This window comes from Temnothorax americanus, unplaced genomic scaffold (assembly GCF_048541705.1).
Source record: "Temnothorax americanus isolate GAGA-0224 unplaced genomic scaffold, ASM4854170v1 Scaffold144, whole genome shotgun sequence".
Lineage (NCBI taxonomy): Eukaryota > Metazoa > Arthropoda > Insecta > Hymenoptera > Formicidae > Temnothorax > Temnothorax americanus.
Window position 1 is genome coordinate 181,923 of NW_027509280.1, and position 21,127 is coordinate 203,049.

General features: G+C 39.3%; 2 protein-coding genes, 2 long non-coding RNA genes and 1 pseudogene across 6 annotated transcripts in view; 1 reads left to right on the plus strand and 4 right to left on the minus strand.

Moving 5' to 3' along the window:
- Ack-like (activated Cdc42 kinase-like) overlaps positions 1-21,127 on the plus strand; it is a 216,777-nt gene that overhangs the window by 160,253 nt on the left and 35,397 nt on the right. The window lies entirely within an intron of this gene.
- Positions 4,609-5,047, minus strand: LOC143894849 (uncharacterized). The gene is made up of 2 exons (XR_013256187.1): positions 4,899-5,047; positions 4,609-4,833 (listed from the first exon to the last, which is right to left on the minus strand). It is a non-coding gene; the product is annotated as an uncharacterized LOC143894849 (long non-coding RNA).
- On the minus strand, positions 5,964-7,501 carry LOC143894852 (uncharacterized; annotated as a pseudogene).
- Positions 11,456-11,894, minus strand: LOC143894848 (uncharacterized). The gene is made up of 2 exons (XR_013256186.1): positions 11,746-11,894; positions 11,456-11,680 (listed from the first exon to the last, which is right to left on the minus strand). It is a non-coding gene; the product is annotated as an uncharacterized LOC143894848 (long non-coding RNA).
- Positions 12,117-14,204, minus strand: LOC143894853 (uncharacterized). Its single transcript, XM_077401497.1, has one exon. It carries the CDS (start codon positions 14,202-14,204, stop codon positions 12,117-12,119), a length of 2,088 nt encoding a protein of 695 aa, XP_077257623.1.

The following is a 21,127-nucleotide window of genomic DNA, read 5'->3' on the forward strand; positions in this document are numbered from 1 at the left end:
CGCTAACGCACTCGTCCAGCAGCCGTTGATAAACTTTTTGTTTCACGTTCCAGTCATAAAAAGACTCGGTTTCGATAACGATTCCTTGTCTAGCGAAGCGTTCACTGGTTCCACGTATACCTAGTTCGCGATCGCGAAGAAACTGTACCGGCGATATTCGTCGCACATCCCTCAGTTTTTCGTCTCGCACATTATTCTTCAAAGCATCGGCGATATCGTTTATTAAATAGTGATCATAGCCTAAAGAGGTTATATACTCGTTAAGATCACTTCTTCTTTTCAGTTCGTTCTTTTCAATTATCCGTTCCATGTTGCGCACGTTATATAATGTTCCACTCGCGATAATGTTTTTTTTTTATCACTTCATGCAAATCGGGCACATGTTGCATGGATATATTTGGAATAATGGAGTATTACGACAATCTGTGCAAAATTGAACGGTCATTACGTCGTACGGCTCGGTTACATGCTCTCGACGTTCACGTGTGTGCTTACCAGTGTCTGGTGAAGCGATCATACACGAATAACACAGGTTATCTAAACCGTATTCAAAATAAAAATAAATAGCGCAACACTTCGTACGTCCATCCAGCGCTAAAAATTCGGGACGCGACACTATTTTTTTCATGACTTCTCTACGGTTATCATCTTCATCGCTGTTATAAGTGCTATCCGGTGACAACGGACGATCCTCGTCGGATGAATCTACATCCATTGTTACCTCGAAATTATTGTTCACTGTTTTTGAAAAAATGTTTTTTATACCGCTCACTTGACACAAGAACTTCAGCCTCAAGTATCAACTTTTAAGAGCCGTGATAATGTTTTTTTCTTATCGTGTGCAAATCGGGCACATATTACGCGGAAATATCATAAACAATGATTCACGACATCTTGAACAATACCGGCTTTGCGTCGTTCCACGTCTCTCAACGAAGTGTTTTAGGCGAGCGTACATGCCGAAATCAAGGTCCCATAGAGCAACCATACACGGAGCACATAGTGCAAGTGCACCATCCGTTGAATAATAAAAATATATTACGCAATGTCTTACACGTAAATTTAGCACTATTCTATCGATGATTTCTTCATGATTGTTGTCTTCATCACTGAAGTAGTCACTGTTGTCCGTTAACTCGCGATCCATATCGGAATTATTGTCATCTCCTTTATCATGATAAATATTCTTCTGTATTGAATACTTGACACAAAAAACTTCACCCTCGAATATGAACGTTCGCGTCGCGAAAACTAGCCGAAGACTGATCTACAAGATGTGGATCCATAATCATCCTGGCGACAATTGATGCTATGCGTTCGTATAATTATCGTTAGACATATTTTGTTTATACATTCCAGCAGCCGGACATCGGCGCTCCCTTTTTGTAATATGCCACGCCATAACTGAATACCGCCGCGACGGTTAAATCGTAATCGGCAGCGGCTCTTCCTAGAAAAAACATGAAGAGGACTCCGCAACGGTTAAATCGTCATCGGTGACAAATTTTATCAATTGTTTACCTCGGCTATTTTATCTTCAAACCGTCGTCGGACCATCGACGCTCGCTTTTGTAGTGAGACGCCGTAACCGAATGGCGGCTCGCATGTTCTAGAAGGGTGAGATCATTGCAGAATCAAGTGTCTAACTCGCTGTTTTGTTTATAATCGCCGATTAAATTCCAGCAGCCGAACGGCGCCTTTGTAATACCCCCGCGCCGATAAAGTGACGACCTCCCCCCTGCGGACCACCCTCGGCGTAGAATGTGGACACCTACTCCCCCATCACCTCTCGGCGGTACCCCTTGTCAATACGATATGTTTATTAATATTTAATAAACATGTCCCGATACGCTCGCCTGATCCCCCCCCCAGGACCTCCTCTATCTCGAAACTCTTCCCCCCCCCACCACCACATGGTGGGAACGCAAATCACCCCCCCTCCCCCTCGGATGACGGTGGCGCTAGAGTCACGGTCGTATACACAGGTCTGGCAACTCCGGTGGTGGGGGGTGACTCACTTATTGAAGCTAGTCGGGCTACTAGATCGCAACGACAGCGGCGGCCAGACAATGAATTACAAAACGCGCCAAATTTAAGTACGGTTATAACGAGACAAATAAAGAACGCGATGCTGACTAGCGGGCAATAAATTCGTTGTACATGCAGGCGAGCACGATAAATATGACCGAGTCTTATTATACCGTGATTTTAAGTAACGTTTAGTCGAGTGTCTTTAGCTATGGCATGAGACATTTTGATGATATTGATGTTCGATTCTGGATGAATCATTCACCAATGAATCATTGATACAATTTTAACATTATTCACTCATGAATAATGTTTAAATTGTATCAGATTAAAAAAAACACACATTTCAGGTTTACATGGTAAAAAAAAGTACAATATAACATTATTATATATAGAACAGTTTATTCATTCGTCAATTTTGACAGCTTTTTTACAACAAATTTTTTGCTTAATTTTAAGTTTTGTTGATGAGCGCGTGTGTTGCCTCATTAACCGAATGTAATAAACCAATGCGAAAGATAGTATGTCAGAAGCGTGATCTTTGCACGGAAACGTAAAATCATACGTTGTAATAACGTCATCAAATGTTAACTTAAAAACATCCACATGATATGCATATTTTGCGAAGCATGCTTCTACGTGACGGATAAGATTAAAAAATCTAGAATTGGCGTGAATCAAGCCACCACAAGTTTTTATATCAATCAGTTTCGTTGACGCGTTTGGTACTAAAGCTCGACTGCAAGAATTAATTTTCACAGCTTTTATACAGGTGTCACACGAGTTATAAATTTTTAGAACCTACTTGCACAAATATCATACGCCTTTCATTGTTATATTTTTTCCGCATTGCCATCACTTTATGTTTCTCGACTGGGTTTGAAGTGCTCCGAATGCGAAGCAGCGTTTTGCGCTTATTAAACCTCACTTCCTTTTGTAACTGCAGTTTTCTTAGATAACTGCAATTATGACACCTCTTCTTTTTTGTGATTAGAGAACATTTTAGAGCAAGGCAAAGGAAAGGTCGGTGATGATGCAATGCCGAGGGAGATGGCTAGCCACAGCAGCAATAGCGTCGTTATAGGTTACGTCATCATTATGACGGTTATTACTGTGAAGGACGGCGTTCCGGGCCCAATTCAGCGTAGGAAGGAGATAATGCTGGCAAAGGTAGTGAGCAAGTAGTTGAGAAACTGTTGGATAAACGACGTAGGCACTCAGATTAGATTTTTCAAAATTATTAGCCAGCGGCTATACACGTAACACGACCGTACATTGAACCACTGAACATATGATATAACGGCGGCCACGGTCGAGGTACGACCGTGATAGCGGCTGTATACTAGATAGTAGCGACACGTGGTGGCGATATCATAAATTAAAAAACCTGCTTCAATAAGTGTGCTACCCCCACCACTAAAATTCGGCCCGAGTTGCCAGACCTGTGTATACGACCGTGGCTAGAGTGTCCCCCCCCGGCAGACCCTCTCGGCCGCGAGTCCTTCCCCACCCGCCCCTCACCCCCCCTGAGATCCCCGGCCTAGAACTCTTATTTATATAACTACTTCTGTAAATATCTGAAAATAAGATATCTCACTATCAGATTTGACTTAAAATTGTAGGCATAAAGATATCTGACTATATCTCAGATATATTTTATTATGGTAAAGTGTTTCTCTTTCTCTCTTAAGTATTGCCCAATGTTTTAAGACTTGATCGTTGAAGTTTTATGTTAAAAAGTTCATATAAACATATGGTCTCAAAGATCTCATTTCAAAAATGGGGATCCTATATAATAGTGACATCTTTAGCGATATTTTTTTGAATACATAAATCTTTGAATTGGCTTTACGGAATTGCAAAACTCTTTTACAGAATTAAAGTACGCACAAGAATATAGAAGGCAACAATCAATTTTATATCAAAAACAAAAAAAATAAAAATTTAGGCACATAGGCTGTCACTGACGACAATATTTACTTAATACAAAAATACTGCAGTTTATACAAAATGAGATATTACCCTCTAGGGAAAACATATAACAACAATATTGTGCAATTAAAATTAAGATTAGAAGCAAAGACTGGGCGCGTTCCGTTTCACGCATGATGCTCATAATATATATCACTTATCCTCCCAGATAGCCAAGTATTTCTTGGCATAAAAAGGAAATAGTGTTTGGCATAAGTTTCCCTTCAGTTGTCATCATACAACAGTAATTGGACACAGAAATATAATGTAAATGCTGTCACCGAACAACAGTAATTTCATTTAAAGCAACTTAAAAGCATTATGCAGACAACGATTACCTTACGCAAACAAGCGGAAAGCTCGTAGCATACTTATTGCCATAAAAGTTGCCACAATCTGTTGGCAACCGTTTTGGCGGCAATAAGGCCCGAATTCATAGTCGTTTCTCAAATCTTGAGACGATCTTGAGACGTAAGAATTTCTCAAATCTCAAGTCATTTCTTTACGAGCCGGCGCGGTAAATAGGGCGCAAGTTATATATATTTTTCTTATCGTCAATACATAAAAAATAAAATAAAAAATTCGCGAACGTTTCGACCATTTTTTGTGGTCATCTTCAGCGCAATAAATTAAAAACGTGTAAAATTAAAAACTATATTGTAACGCGGTCATTGGGCTATTGTATACTCGCACGTTGCACGTTCCTTTTTCCATGCGGTCATTCCGGTGTGTGTGCGCTACTCCATAGGCAAGCAACCTTGAGTCTCTCCCAAGTTGGAAGGCTAGGAGGACTATGCTGATGCATTTGGTACTTCATTATATGTTGCGCGATACCTGCGTACATACGGAGCGACACACTGATTTACGGTTCACATCGATATAAAACTGAAGTTACTTACAATGAAATCGTGAACGGTATAGCGCACAAAACGGTAGACAACAGACGCAAGTTATCTTGGCATTGTTTCGAGAGATAATACTTGATCGTAGAACGGTACAGCGCACAGATAACGGACGCAAACTGTCTCGACAATGTTTCAAGAGGTAATGACCGATCTAATATGTTTCGCTTGTCTCGAGGTTAAAAGATCGATGTATAAGAATTCGGTAACAAACAAATAGCGGTAATGTCAGTTGAGAGATCGATGTATAAGAATATTCGTTGCAAAACAAATAACGGTGATGTCAGTCAAAGACCTTGTAATACGGTAATATATGTATAATACAAATTCACAATAATATAATAAATAAAGCGTGAAACGAGGGGCTCTCAATTTTTTTTTTGGAAGTCCCTCGATTACATCGAGATAGTTTTCGGGTAAATCCTCGGTGTCCGTCTGCATATTCAGACCATTCTTCTGTCTTTTTATACATATCATTTCAGATATTAACCGTTTATTGATATATGGTTCGCTGTCCAAAATTTCCACCGCATTCCACTCGAAATCATGACCAGACTCTAATCTATGCTCCGTGATTACCGAGCGACTGGTTGTGTTCCTTCTTATGTGGGCCTGATGTTCTTTAATTCTGGTTTGTAGTTGCCTACCGGTCTGACCCACGTAAGAAGCATCACAGTCCCCACAGTTAATCTTATATACTACGTTGCTATGTGCAAATTTCGGAAGGGCGTCCTTATGTGTTTTAATACAATTCTGCATTTTATTCAGGCTATAATATGATAGCCTCAACTTGTGATTTTTTAAGATGTTTCTATATTGGTCGTTAATATGCGGAATGTACGGTATCGTGAAAAAGGACGCCGCCTCTTCATTCAGGTTTCACATCAGGAGATCTATCTGTCTCAGAACGCACTCTGTTAATGAGAGACTTAATGCGCTCGTGGAAATTTCTAAAAATGAAATCCAGCGGGTAGCAGTTATTAAGTAAAATTTGTACAGCTAATTCTAAATTCTTTGAATGGAACGATGGGTGAGACAACAAAAAAACTCTATCAATTAAACTTATGACTGTACCTCTCTTCTGGCAACAGGATGTTGAGATATGAAATTCAAGTATCTGCCCGAAAACGTTGGTTTATGAAACCAATCAAATATTATCCGATTGTTTCGACAAATCATTGTAATTTCCAAGAAGTTCAACCTCCCACCCTCCCCAACCTCTACAGTAAACTGGAGCCTTGGATGGAAGGAGTTGAAGACCTCCAATGTGTGGTCTAGTGAGGAAGAAGGAGTTGCGAGAGCAATGTCGTCGACGTATCGCACAAAAAATGGGGGTGTGTATTGTATTTTAATGTTGCGAGGGCACTGGCTTCTAAGTCGTGCATAACTATATCCACAGCTGTGGGAGAAAGAGGAGAGCCCATTGGTGAGCCGAAAATTTGTTGGTAAATAATACTATTGAACGTGAAAAAAGTTGAATTTAGAACCAATCTCACCGCTATCAGAAATTCAGATCTTGGAATTTTGCATTTTTTAGAAATTAAGTGCCATCTAACACAAATGCTGTCTAGGACAATTTCTGTCGGTACGTTCGTAAAAAGCGAGACTACATCAAGTGAGATTAGTTCAAAATTGTCACTTAAATGTATTTTTGAAAGTCTTTCAACTAATTTGAAGCTATTAGCGACATGACTGTGAGCGGCCGGGAGGCTTTCATGTATTGTGCGGTGGAGAAAAGCAGCCAACGCGTATGTTGGACTGTTCAAGGACGAAACTATCAGTCGAAACGGGCAATTTGGTTTGTGGATCTTCGGGAGGCCATATAGGCTCTCGATAGCACTCCGTCACTAGTAAAAATCCGTTTGTGAGTTGATCTCGGGATGAAATCCGACTTACTCCATCTTGTTAACAAATCGCGTATGCTGTTAGTGAGTTTCCTCGTGGGATCTTTATTAATTCTTATGTATGTATCCGTGTCTCTAAGTATCTCCTCTATACTCTCAACATATTTATCTTTATCCAGAGCCACGGTTACATTACCTTTATCTGCGCGCGTTAAAATTAAATTATCGTTTCTTTTCAGAAATTCTTTTGTTGTTGAAAGTAGTTGTTTGATTTTAAGATTGACATTACTTTTTGGAATCGGGACCGTCGCAATGTTGTTAACAATATGTGCAGTGCGATTTCTTATTGCTGACTGAGTAACCGGAGGGAGCCTTCTCAAATTATGTTCAATGTTTTTGATAAACTCTATCGTTAGTTTCTCTGTGTTGCAAACCGGCAGACTGAAATTATCTCCAAATTGTAAAAGGTTCTGCACATAATTAGGTATAGCAACCGACGATAAATTAATGAACCATTTATCGTTTATTTGCGTAATAGGAGGCTGAATGTCCCTGAATTTTCCCGGATTGATCCTAACTTCGATATCAAGGTCAGAATTATTTGGAGGATGATGGAAAGGTTCCATAGAGAACTTAACGTCATCAGAGGTCGGTTCTGCACGAGAGACTCTACAAAAATACTTAATCGGTTTAACATCGTTAACCCGATTGTTTGATCCTGAGGCTAAGACCCTGAGCTTCGCATCTATCCGTCATGTAGTTTTTTAAAAAGAAGTACAGTGCTCTATTTTGTCTAATGAAAAACGAATTGCAAACGGACATCGGGATACACCGATATAATTCATTAGTAACTTTAACTATGTGTGTGTGTGTAGCCCTCTAAAAACAATGCGCATCTCTCAATTCAATGTGTAGCAATTGTCTCATAAAATGGTTTTATAATGCCTGAGCTTACCGATACACCTGTAGTTAAAGAGGGAGGTTCAATTTATTTATCGCAGATAGTACCAATGGTGTGCCGGTATGAAGTTCGATTTCTAATGCATTTCACGCAGGAATTCCTATTCTTATATTACTTCTAATGAGAGCTTTGCGATGTTTCATCCACAGCTTACACAGTTGAACCGCATGGAGACCGTTAAGTAGAATTTAATGTTTGAAAAAAAATAGTAAGGACGCATTTTTTCAGCCTGCGTTTGGTAATTAAGAATTAAAAATTATGAAGGCTCTCGTGATTAAATCGATTAAGGAAAAGAGGCAGTAAGAGCCGGCGCGGTTACATAGGGCGCAAGTTCTAATTATTTTCTTATCGTTCAATACATACAAAATTAAATTAAAAAATTCGCGAACGTTTCGACCATTTTTTGTGGTCATCTTCAGCGCAATAATCATCCTGGCGACAATGCTATGCGTTTGTATAATTATCGTTAGACATATTTTGTTTATACATTCCAGCAGCCGAACATCGGCGCTCGCTTTTTGTAATATGCCACGCCATAACCGAATACCGCCGCGACGGTTAAATCGTAATCGGCAGCGGCTCTTCTTAGAAAAAACATGAAGAGGACTCCGCAACGGTTAAATCGTCATCGGTGACAAATTTTATCAATTGTTTACCTCGGCTATTTTATCTTCAAACCGTCGTCGGACCATCGACGCTCGCTTTTGTAGTGAGACGCCGTAACCGAATGGCGGCTCGCATGTTCTAGAAGGGTGAGATCATTGCAGAATCAAGTGTCTAACTCGCTGTTTTGTTTATAATCGCCGATTAAATTCCAGCAGCCGAACGGCGCCTTTGTAATACCCCCGCGCCGATAAAGTGACGACCTCCCCCCTGCGGACCACCCTCGGCGTAGAATGTGGACACCTACTCCCCCATCACCTCTCGGCGGTACCCCTTGTCAATACGATATGTTTATTAATATTTAATAAACATGTCCCGATACGCTCGCCTGATCCCCCCCCCAGGACCTCCTCTATCTCGAAACTCTTCCCCCCCCCCCACCACCACATGGTGGGAACGCAAATCACCCCCCCTCCCCCTCGGATGACGGTGGCGCTAGAGTCACGGTCGTATACACAGGTCTGGCAACTCCGGTGGTGGGGGGGTGACTCACTTATTGAAGCTAGTCGGGCTACTAGATCGCAACGACAGCGGCGGCCAGACAATGAATTACAAAACGCGCCAAATTTAAGTACGGTTATAACGAGACAAATAAAGAACGCGATGCTGACTAGCGGGCAATAAATTCGTTGTACATGCAGGCGAGCACGATAAATATGACCGAGTCTTATTATACCGTGATTTTAAGTAACGTTTAGTCGAGTGTCTTTAGCTATGGCATGAGACATTTTGATGATATTGATGTTCGATTCTGGATGAATCATTCACCAATAAATCATTGATACAATTTAACATTATTCACTCATGAATAATGTTTAAATTGTATCAGATTAAAAAAAAAAACACGTTTAAGGTTTACATGGTAAAGAAAAAAGTACAATATAACATTATTATATATAGAGCAGTTTATTCATTTGTCAATTTTGACAGCTTTTTTTACAACAAATTTTTTGCTTAATTTTAAGTTTTGTTGATGAGCGCGTGTGTTGCCTCATTAACCGAATGTAATAAACCAATGCGAAAGATAGTATGTCAGAAGCGTGATCTTTGCACGGAAACGTAAAATCATACGTTGTAATAACGTCATCAAATGTTAACTTAAAAACATCCACATGATATGCATATTTTGCGAAGCATGCTTCTACGTGACGGATAAGATTAAAAAATCTAGAATTGGCGTGAATCAAGCCACCACAAGTTTTTATATCAATCAGTTTCGTTGACGCGTTTGGTACTAAAGCTCGACTGCAAGAATTAATTTTCACAGCTTTTATACAGGTGTCACACGAGTTATAAATTTTTAGAACCTACTTGCACAAATATCATACGCCTTTCATTGTTATATTTTTTCCGCATTGCCATCACTTTATGTTTCTCGACTGGGTTTGAAGTGCTCCGAATGCGAAGCAGCGTTTTGCGCTTATTAAACCTCACTTCCTTTTGTAACTGCAGTTTTCTTAGATAACTGCAATTATGACACCTCTTCTTTTTTGTGATTAGAGAACATTTTAGAGCAAGGCAAAGGAAAGGTCGGTGATGATGCAATGCCGAGGGAGATGGCTAGCCACAGCAGCAATAGCGTCGTTATAGGTTACGTCATCATTATGACGGTTATTACTGTGAAGGACGGCGTTCCGGGCCCAATTCAGCGTAGGAAGGAGATAATGCTGGCAAAGGTAGTGAGCAAGTAGTTGAGAAACTGTTGGATAAACGACGTAGGCACTCAGATTAGATTTTTCAAAATTATTAGCCAGCGGCTATACACGTAACACGACCGTACATTGAACCACTGAACATATGATATAACGGCGGCCACGGTCGAGGTACGACCGTGATAGCGGCTGTATACTAGATAGTAGCGACACGTGGTGGCGATATCATAAATTAAAAAACCTGCTTCAATAAGTGTGCTACCCCCACCACTAAAATTCGGCCCGAGTTGCCAGACCTGTGTATACGACCGTGGCTAGAGTGTCCCCCCCCGGCAGACCCTCTCGGCCGCGAGTCCTTCCCCACCCGCCCCTCACCCCCCCTGAGATCCCCGGCCTAGAACTCTTATTTATATAACTACTTCTGTAAATATCTGAAAATAAGATATCTCACTATCAGATTTGACTTAAAATTGTAGGCATAAAGATATCTGACTATATCTCAGATATATTTTATTATGGTAAAGTGTTTCTCTTTCTCTCTTAAGTATTGCCCAATGTTTTAAGACTTGATCGTTGAAGTTTTATGTTAAAAAGTTCATATAAACATATGGTCTCAAAGATCTCATTTCAAAAATGGGGATCCTATATAATAGTGACATCTTTAGCGATATTTTTTTGAATACATAAATCTTTGAATTGGCTTTACGGAATTGCAAAACTCTTTTACAGAATTAAAGTACGCACAAGAATATAGAAGGCAACAATCAATTTTATATCAAAAACAAAAAAAATAAAAATTTAGGCACATAGGCTGTCACTGACGACAATATTTACTTAATACAAAAATACTGCAGTTTATACAAAATGAGATATTACCCTCTAGGGAAAACATATAACAACAATATTGTGCAATTAAAATTAAGATTAGAAGCAAAGACTGGGCGCGTTCCGTTTCACGCATGATGCTCATAATATATATCACTTATCCTCCCAGATAGCCAAGTATTTCTTGGCATAAAAAGGAAATAGTGTTTGGCATAAGTTTCCCTTCAGTTGTCATCATACAACAGTAATTGGACACAGAAATATAATGTAAATGCTGTCACCGAACAACAGTAATTTCATTTAAAGCAACTTAAAAGCATTATGCAGACAACGATTACCTTACGCAAACAAGCGGAAAGCTCGTAGCATACTTATTGCCATAAAAGTTGCCACAATCTGTTGGCAACCGTTTTGGCGGCAATAAGGCCCGAATTCATAGTCGTTTCTCAAATCTTGAGACGATCTTGAGACGTAAGAATTTCTCAAATCTCAAGTCATTTCTTTACGAGCCGGCGCGGTAAATAGGGCGCAAGTTATATATATTTTTCTTATCGTCAATACATAAAAAATAAAATAAAAAATTCGCGAACGTTTCGACCATTTTTTGTGGTCATCTTCAGCGCAATAAATTAAAAACGTGTAAAATTAAAAACTATATTGTAACGCGGTCATTGGGCTATTGTATACTCGCACGTTGCACGTTCCTTTTTCCATGCGGTCATTCCGGTGTGTGTGCGCTACTCCATAGGCAAGCAACCTTGAGTCTCTCCCAAGTTGGAAGGCTAGGAGGACTATGCTGATGCATTTGGTACTTCATTATATGTTGCGCGATACCTGCGTACATACGGAGCGACACACTGATTTACGGTTCACATCGATATAAAACTGAAGTTACTTACAATGAAATCGTGAACGGTATAGCGCACAAAACGGTAGACAACAGACGCAAGTTATCTTGGCATTGTTTCGAGAGATAATACTTGATCGTAGAACGGTACAGCGCACAGATAACGGACGCAAACTGTCTCGACAATGTTTCAAGAGGTAATGACCGATCTAATATGTTTCGCTTGTCTCGAGGTTAAAAGATCGATGTATAAGAATTCGGTAACAAACAAATAGCGGTAATGTCAGTTGAGAGATCGATGTATAAGAATATTCGTTGCAAAACAAATAACGGTGATGTCAGTCAAAGACCTTGTAATACGGTAATATATGTATAATACAAATTCACAATAATATAATAAATAAAGCGTGAAACGAGGGGCTCTCAAATTTTTGGAAGTCCCTCGATTACATCGAGATAGTTTTCGGGTAAATCCTCGGTGTCCGTCTGCATATTCAGACCATTCTTCTGTCTTTTTATACATATCATTTCAGATATTAACCGTTTATTGATATATGGTTCGCTGTCCAAAATTTCCACCGCATTCCACTCGAAATCATGACCAGACTCTAATCTATGCTCCGTGATTACCGAGCGACTGGTTGTGTTCCTTCTTATGTGGGCCTGATGTTCTTTAATTCTGGTTTGTAGTTGCCTACCGGTCTGACCCACGTAAGAAGCATCACAGTCCCCACAGTTAATCTTATATACTACGTTGCTATGTGCAAATTTCGGAAGGGCGTCCTTATGTGTTTTAATACAATTCTGCATTTTATTCAGGCTATAATATGATAGCCTCAACTTGTGATTTTTTAAGATGTTTCTATATTGGTCGTTAATATGCGGAATGTACGGTATCGTGAAAAAGGACGCCGCCTCTTCAGGTTGCACATCAGGAGATCTATCTGTCTCAGAACGCACTCTGTTAATGAGAGACTTAATGCGCTCGTGGAAATTTCTAAAAATGAAATCCAGCGGGTAGCAGTTATTAAGTAAAATTTGTACAGCTAATTCTAAATTCTTTGAATGGAACGATGGGTGAGACAACAAAAAAACTCTATCAATTAAACTTATGACTGTACCTCTCTTCTGGCAAACAGGATGTTGAGATATGAAATTCAAGTATCTGCCCGAAAACGTTGGTTTATGAAACCAATCAAATATTATCCGATTGTTTCGACAAATCATTGTAATTTCCAAGAAGTTCAACCTCCCACCCTCCCCAACCTCTACAGTAAACTGGAGCCTTGGATGGAAGGAGTTGAAGACCTCCAATGTGTGGTCTAGTGAGGAAGAAGGAGTTGCGAGAGCAATGTCGTCGACGTATCGCACAAAAAATGGGGGTGTGTATTTTAATGTTGCGAGGGCACTGGCTTCTAAGTCCTGCATAACTATATCCACAGCTGTGGGAGAAAGAGGAGAGCCCATTGGTGAGCCGAAAATTTGTTGGTAAATAATACTATTGAACGTGAAAAAAGTTGAATTTAGAACCAATCTCACCGCTATCAGAAATTCAGATCTTGGAATTTTGCATTTTTTAGAAATTAAGTGCCATCTAACACAAATGCTGTTTAGGACAATTTCTGTCGGTACGTTCGTAAAAAGCGAGACTACATCAAGTGAGATTAGTTCAAAATTGTCACTTAAATGTATTTTTGAAAGTCTTTCAACTAATTTGAAGCTATTAGCGACATGACTGTGAGCGGCCGGGAGGCTTTCATGTATTGTGCGGTGGAGAAAAGCAGCCAACGCGTATGTTGGACTGTTCAAGGACGAAACTATCAGTCGAAACGGGCAATTTGGTTTGTGGATCTTCGGGAGGCCATAGGCTCTCGATAGCACTCCGTCACTAGTAAAAATCCGTTTGTGAGTTGATCTCGAGATGAAATCCGACTTACTCCATCTTGTTAACAAATCGCGTATGCTGTTAGTGAGTTTCCTCGTGGGATCTTTATTAATTCTTATGTATGTATCCGTGTCTCTAAGTATCTCCTCTATACTCTCAACATATTTATCTTTATCCAGAGCCACGGTTACATTACCTTTATCTGCGCGCGTTAAAATTAAATTATCGTTTCTTTTCAGAAATTCTTTTGTTGTTGAAAGTAGTTGTTTGATTTTAAGATTGACATTACTTTTTGGAATCGGGACCGTCGCAATGTTGTTAACAATATGTGCAGTGCGAATTCTTATTGCTGACTGAGTAACCGGAGGGAGCCTTCTCAAATTATGTTCAATGTTTTTGATAAACTCTATCGTTAGTTTCTCTGTGTTGCAAACCGGCAGACTGAAATTATCTCCAAATTGTAAAAGGTTCTGCACATCATTAGGTATAGCAACCGACGATAAATTAATGAACCATTTATCGTTTATTTGCGTAATAGGAGGCTGAATGTCCCTGAATTTTCCCGGATTGATCCTAACTTCGATATCAAGGTCAGAATTATTTGGAGGATGATGGAAAAGTTCCATAGAGAACTTAACGTCATCAGAGGTCGGTTCTGCACGAGAGACTCTACAAAAATACTTAATCGGTTTAACATCGTTAACCCGATTGTTTGATCCTGAGGCTAAGACCCTGAGCTTCGCATCTATCCCGTCATGTAGTTTTTTAAAAAAGAAGTACAGTGCTCTATTTTGTCTAATGAAAAACGAATTGCAAACGGACATCGGGATACACCGATATAATTCATTAGTAACTTTAACTATGTGTGTGTGTGTAGCCCTCGAAAAACAATGCGCATCTCTCAATTCAATGTGTAGCAATTGTCTCATAAAAATAGTTTTATAATGCCTGAGCTTACCGATACACCTGTAGTTAAAGAGGTTCAAATTTATTCGAAGATTACCAATGTGTGCCGGTATGAAGTTCGATCTAATGCATTCACGCAGGAATTCTATTCTTATATTACTTCTAATGAGAGCTTTGCGATGTTTAATCCACAGCTTACACAGTTGAACCGCATGGAGACCGTAGTAGAATTTAATGTTTTGAAAAAAATAGTAAGGACGCATTTTTCAGCCTGCGTGTAATAAGAATTAAAAATTATAAGGCTCTCGTGATTAAATCGATTAAAGGAAAAGAGGCAGTAAGAGCCGGCGCGGTAAATAGGGCGCAAGTTATATATATTTTTCTTATCGTCAATACATAAAAAATAAATAAAAAATTCGCGAACGTTTCGACCATTTTTTGTGGTCATCTTCAGCGCAATAAATTAAAAACGTGTAAAATTAAAAACTATATTGTAACGCGGTCATTGGGCTATTGTATACTCGCACGTTGCACGTTCCTTTTTCCATGCGGTCATTCCGGTGTGTGTGCGCTACTCCATAGGCAAGCAACCTTGAGTCTCTCCCAAGTTGGAAGGCTAGGAGGACTATGCTGATGCATTTGGTACTTCATTATATGTTGCGCGATACCTGCGTACATACGGAGCGACACACTGATTTACGGTTCACATCGATATAAAACTGAAGTTACTTACAATGAAATCGTGAACGGTATAGCGCACAAAACGGTAGACAACAGACGCAAGTTATCTTGGCATTGTTTCGAGAGATAATACTTGATCGTAGAACGGTACAGCGCACAGATAACGGACGCAAACTGTCTCGACAATGTTTCAAGAGGTAATGACCGATCTAATATGTTTCGCTTGTCTCGAGGTTAAAAGATCGATGTATAAGAATTCGGTAACAAACAAATAGCGGTAATGTCAGTTGAGAGATCGATGTATAAGAATATTCGTTGCAAAACAAATAACGGTGATGTCAGTCAAAGACCTTGTAATACGGTAATATATGTATAATACAAATTCACAATAATATAATAAATAAAGCGTGAAACGAGGGGCTCTCAAATTTTTGGAAGTCCCTCGATTACATCGAGATAGTTTTCGGGTAAATCCTCGGTGTCCGTCTGCATATTCAGACCATTCTTCTGTCTTTTTATACATATCATTTCAGATATTAACCGTTTATTGATATATGGTTCGCTGTCCAAAATTTCCACCGCATTCCACTCGAAATCATGACCAGACTCTAATCTATGCTCCGTGATTACCGAGCGACTGGTTGTGTTCCTTCTTATGTGGGCCTGATGTTCTTTAATTCTGGTTTGTAGTTGCCTACCGGTCTGACCCACGTAAGAAGCATCACAGTCCCCACAGTTAATCTTATATACTACGTTGCTATGTGCAAATTTCGGAAGGGCGTCCTTATGTGTTTTAATACAATTCTGCATTTTATTCAGGCTATAATATGATAGCCTCAACTTGTGATTTTTTAAGATGTTTCTATATTGGTCGTTAATATGCGGAATGTACGGTATCGTGAAAAAGGACGCCGCCTCTTCAGGTTGCACATCAGGAGATCTATCTGTCTCAGAACGCACTCTGTTAATGAGAGACTTAATGCGCTCGTGGAAATTTCTAAAAATGAAAGCCAGCGGGTAGCAGTTATTAAGTAAAATTTGTACAGCTAATTCTAAATTCTTTGAATGGAACGATGGGTGAGACAACAAAAAAACTCTATCAATTAAACTTATGACTGTACCTTTCTTCTGGCAAACAGGATGTTGAGATATGAAATTCAAGTATCTGCCCGAAAACGTTGGTTTATGAAACCAATCTCTCTCAACTGACATTACCGCTATTTGTTTGTTACCGAATTCTTATACATCGATCTTTTAACCTCGAGACAAGCGAAACATATTAGATCGGTCATTACCTCTTGAAACATTGTCGAGACAGTTTGCGTCCGTTATCTGTGCGCTGTACCGTTCTACGATCAAGTATTATCTCTCGAAACAATGCCAAGATAACTTGCGTCTGTTGTCTACCGTTTTGTGCGCTATACCGTTCACGATTTCATTGTAAGTAACTTCAGTTTTATATCGATGTGAACCGTAAATCAGTGTGTCGCTCCGTATGTACGCAGGTATCGCGAAACATATAATGAAGTACCAAATGCATCAGCATAGTCCTCCTAGCCTTCCAACTTGGGAGAGACTCAAGGTTGCTTGCCTATGGAGTAGCGCACACACACCGGAATGACCGCATGGAAAAAGGAACGTGCAACGTGCGAGTATACAATAGCCCAATGACCGCGTTACAATATAGTTTTTAATTTTACACGTTTTTAATTTATTGCGCTGAAGATGACCACAAAAAATGGTCGAAACGTTCGCGAATTTTTTATTTAATTTTGTATGTATTGACGATAAGAAAAATATATATAATTTGCGCCCTATTTACCGCGCCGTCTCTTACTGCCTCTTTTCCTTTAATCGATTTAATCACGAGAGCCTTATAATTTTTAATTCTTATTACACGCAGGCTGAAAAATGCGTCCTTACTATTTTTTTCAAAACATTAAATTCTACTACGGTCTCCATGCGGTTCAACTGTGTAAGCTGTGGATTAAACATCGCAAAGCTCTCATTAGAAGTAATATAAGAATAGAATTCCTGCGTGAATGCATTAGATCGAACTTCATACCGGCACACATTGGTAATCTTCGAATAAATTTGAACCTCTTTAACTACAGGTGTATCGGTAAGCTCAGGCATTATAAAACTATTTTTATGAGACAATTGCTACACATTGAATTGAGAGATGCGCATTGTTTTTCGAGGGCTACACACACACACATAGTTAAAGTTACTAATGAATTATATCGGTGTATCCCGATGTCCGTTTGCAATTCGTTTTTCATTAGACAAAATAGAGCACTGTACTTCTTTTTTAAAAAACTACATGACGGGATAGATGCGAAGCTCAGGGTCTTAGCCTCAGGATCAAACAATCGGGTTAACGATGTTAAACCGATTAAGTATTTTTGTAGAGTCTCTCGTGCAGAACCGACCTCTGATGACGTTAAGTTCTCTATGGAACCTTTCCATCATCCTCCAAATAATTCTGACCTTGATATCGAAGTTAGGATCAATCCGGGAAAATTCAGGGACATTCAGCCTCCTATTACGCAAATAAACGATAAATGGTTCATTAATTTATCGTCGGTTGCTATACCTAATGATGTGCAGAACCTTTTACAATTTGGAGATAATTTCAGTCTGCCGGTTTGCAACACAGAGAAATTAACGATAGAGTTTATCAAAAACATTGAACATAATTTGAGAAGGCTCCCTCCGGTTACTCAGTCAGCAATAAGAAATCGCACTGCACATATTGTTAACAACATTGCGAAGGTCCCGATTCCAAAAAGTAATGTCAATCTTAAAATCAAACAACTACTTTCAACAACAAAAGAATTTCTGAAAAGAAACGATAATTTAATTTTAACGCGCGCAGATAAAGGTAATGTAACCGTGGCTCTGGATAAAGATAAATATGTTGAGAGTATAGAGGAGATACTTAGAGACACGGATACATACATAAGAATTAATAAAGATCCCACGAGGAAACTCACTAACAGCATACGCGATTTGTTAACAAGATGGAGTAAGTCGGATTTCATCTCGAGATCAACTCACAAACGGATTTTTACTAGTGACGGAGTGCTATCGAGAGCCTATGGCCTCCCGAAGATCCACAAACCAAATTGCCCGTTTCGACTGATAGTTTCGTCCTTGAACAGTCCAACATACGCGTTGGCTGCTTTTCTCCACCGCACAATACATGAAAGCCTCCCGGCCGCTCACAGTCATGTCGCTAATAGCTTCAAATTAGTTGAAAGACTTTCAAAAATACATTTAAGTGACAATTTTGAACTAATCTCACTTGATGTAGTCTCGCTTTTTACGAACGTACCGACAGAAATTGTCCTAAACAGCATTTGTGTTAGATGGCACTTAATTTCTAAAAAATGCAAAATTCCAAGATCTGAATTTCTGATAGCGGTGAGATTGGTTCTAAATTCAACTTTTTTCACGTTCAATAGTATTATTTACCAACAAATTTTCGGCTCACCAATGGGCTCTCCTCTTTCTCCCACAGCTGTGGATATAGTTATGCAGGACTTAGAAGCCAGTGCCCTCGCAACATTAAAATACACACCCCCATTTTTTGTGCGATACGTCGACGACATTGCTCTCGCAACTCCTTCTTCCTCACTAGACCACACATTGGAGGTCTTCAACTCCTTCCATCCAAGGCTCCAGTTTACTGTAGAGGTTGGGGAGGGTGGGAGGTTGAACTTCTTGGAAATTACAATGATTTGTCGAAACAATCGGATAATATTTGATTGGTTTCATAAACCAACGTTTTCGGGCAGATACTTGAATTTCATATCTCAACATCCTGTTTGCCAGAAGAGAGGTACAGTCATAAGTTTAATTGATAGAGTTTTTTTGTTGTCTCACCCATCGTTCCATTCAAAGAATTTAGAATTAGCTGTACAAATTTTACTTAATAACTGCTACCCGCTGGATTTCATTTTTAGAAATTTCCACGAGCGCATTAAGTCTCTCATTAACAGAGTGCGTTCTGAGACAGATAGATCTCCTGATGTGCAACCTGAAGAGGCGGCGTCCTTTTTCACGATACCGTACATTCCGCATATTAACGACCAATATAGAAACATCTTAAAAAATCACAAGTTGAGGCTATCATATTATAGCCTGAATAAAATGCAGAATTGTATTAAAACACATAAGGACGCCCTTCCGAAATTTGCACATAGCAACGTAGTATATAAGATTAACTGTGGGGACTGTGATGCTTCTTACGTGGGTCAGACCGGTAGGCAACTACAAACCAGAATTAAAGAACATCAGGCCCACATAAGAAGGAACACAACCAGTCGCTCGGTAATCACGGAGCATAGATTAGAGTCTGGTCATGATTTCGAGTGGAATGCGGTGGAAATTTTGGACAGCGAACCATATATCAATAAACGGTTAATATCTGAAATGATATGTATAAAAAGACAGAAGAATGGTCTGAATATGCAGACGGACACCGAGGATTTACCCGAAAACTATCTCGATGTAATCGAGGGACTTCCAAAAATTTGAGAGCCCCTCGTTTCACGCTTTATTTATTATATTATTGTGAATTTGTATTATACATATATTACCGTATTACAAGGTCTTTGACTGACATCACCGTTATTTGTTTTGCAACGAATATTCTTATACATCGATCTCTCAACTGACATTACCGCTATTTGTTTGTTACCGAATTCTTATACATCGATCTTTTAACCTCGAGACAAGCGAAACATATTAGATCGGTCATTACCTCTTGAAACATTGTCGAGACAGTTTGCGTCCGTTATCTGTGCGCTGTACCGTTCTACGATCAAGTATTATCTCTCGAAACAATGCCAAGATAACTTGCGTCTGTTGTCTACCGTTTTGTGCGCTATACCGTTCACGATTTCATTGTAAGTAACTTCAGTTTTATATCGATGTGAACCGTAAATCAGTGTGTCGCTCCGTATGTACGCAGGTATCGCGCAACATATAATGAAGTACCAAATGCATCAGCATAGTCCTCCTAGCCTTCCAACTTGGGAGAGACTCAAGGTTGCTTGCCTATGGAGTAGCGCACACACACCGGAATGACCGCATGGAAAAAGGAACGTGCAACGTGCGAGTATACAATAGCCCAATGACCGCGTTACAATATAGTTTTTAATTTTACACGTTTTTAATTTATTGCGCTGAAGATGACCACAAAAAATGGTCGAAACGTTCGCGAATTTTTTATTTTATTTTTTATGTATTGACGATAAGAAAAATATATATAACTTGCGCCCTATTTACCGCTCCGGCTCTTACTGCCTCTTTTCCTTTAATCGATTTAATCACGAGAGCCTTATAATTTTTAATTCTCATTTCTTTACATTGTGAGAGCTGATCATAGCTACTTTATAATTTATGGCTCAAGAAAGACGGAAAAGACATAAAGACGGAATATAACCTTTTATATCTAAATCTAAAACGTAAGTAATTAAATGTACTTAAAATAAAGATTACAGAAAATCACACATGAAAAAGTAAATAAAAAATGAGAAATAAAGAAATATTGCTTAACATTCTATTCCTTTAATAGATTTTTTTTATATCACACGTTTGCGGAAAGCGGCCCATTACGCGCGTATTCCCCGTGCAAGAAATAGTCAATTTCACATACGAGAAACCCTCCACTCGAAACACTGCTTCGAGTGGAAAATTTCCCGTGTGTAAAACCGGCCATTTCTCACACGCGATATAAAATAGTGTGTGTAACACGTGCGGGTTAAAAATTGGACTCGCGTGCCGCACCCGTGTCCAATCCTCAACTTGTTACACAAATAAGTATTATTTAAAAACAAAGAGCATCGGCAAAAAATGCCCGTTTTCGGTACCTCGATTTTTGAAACTTTTTTTATGCCAAATGGTTACTTATGATGACCCAATAATCCCTGCAAATTTTTAAGAGGAGCATACG

What these genes read in the sequence shown, in the direction of transcription:
- LOC143894853 (XM_077401497.1), bottom strand. Translation starts at nt 14,204, where the DNA reads ATGGAACTTTTCCATCATCCTCCAAATAATTCTGACCTTGATATCGAA.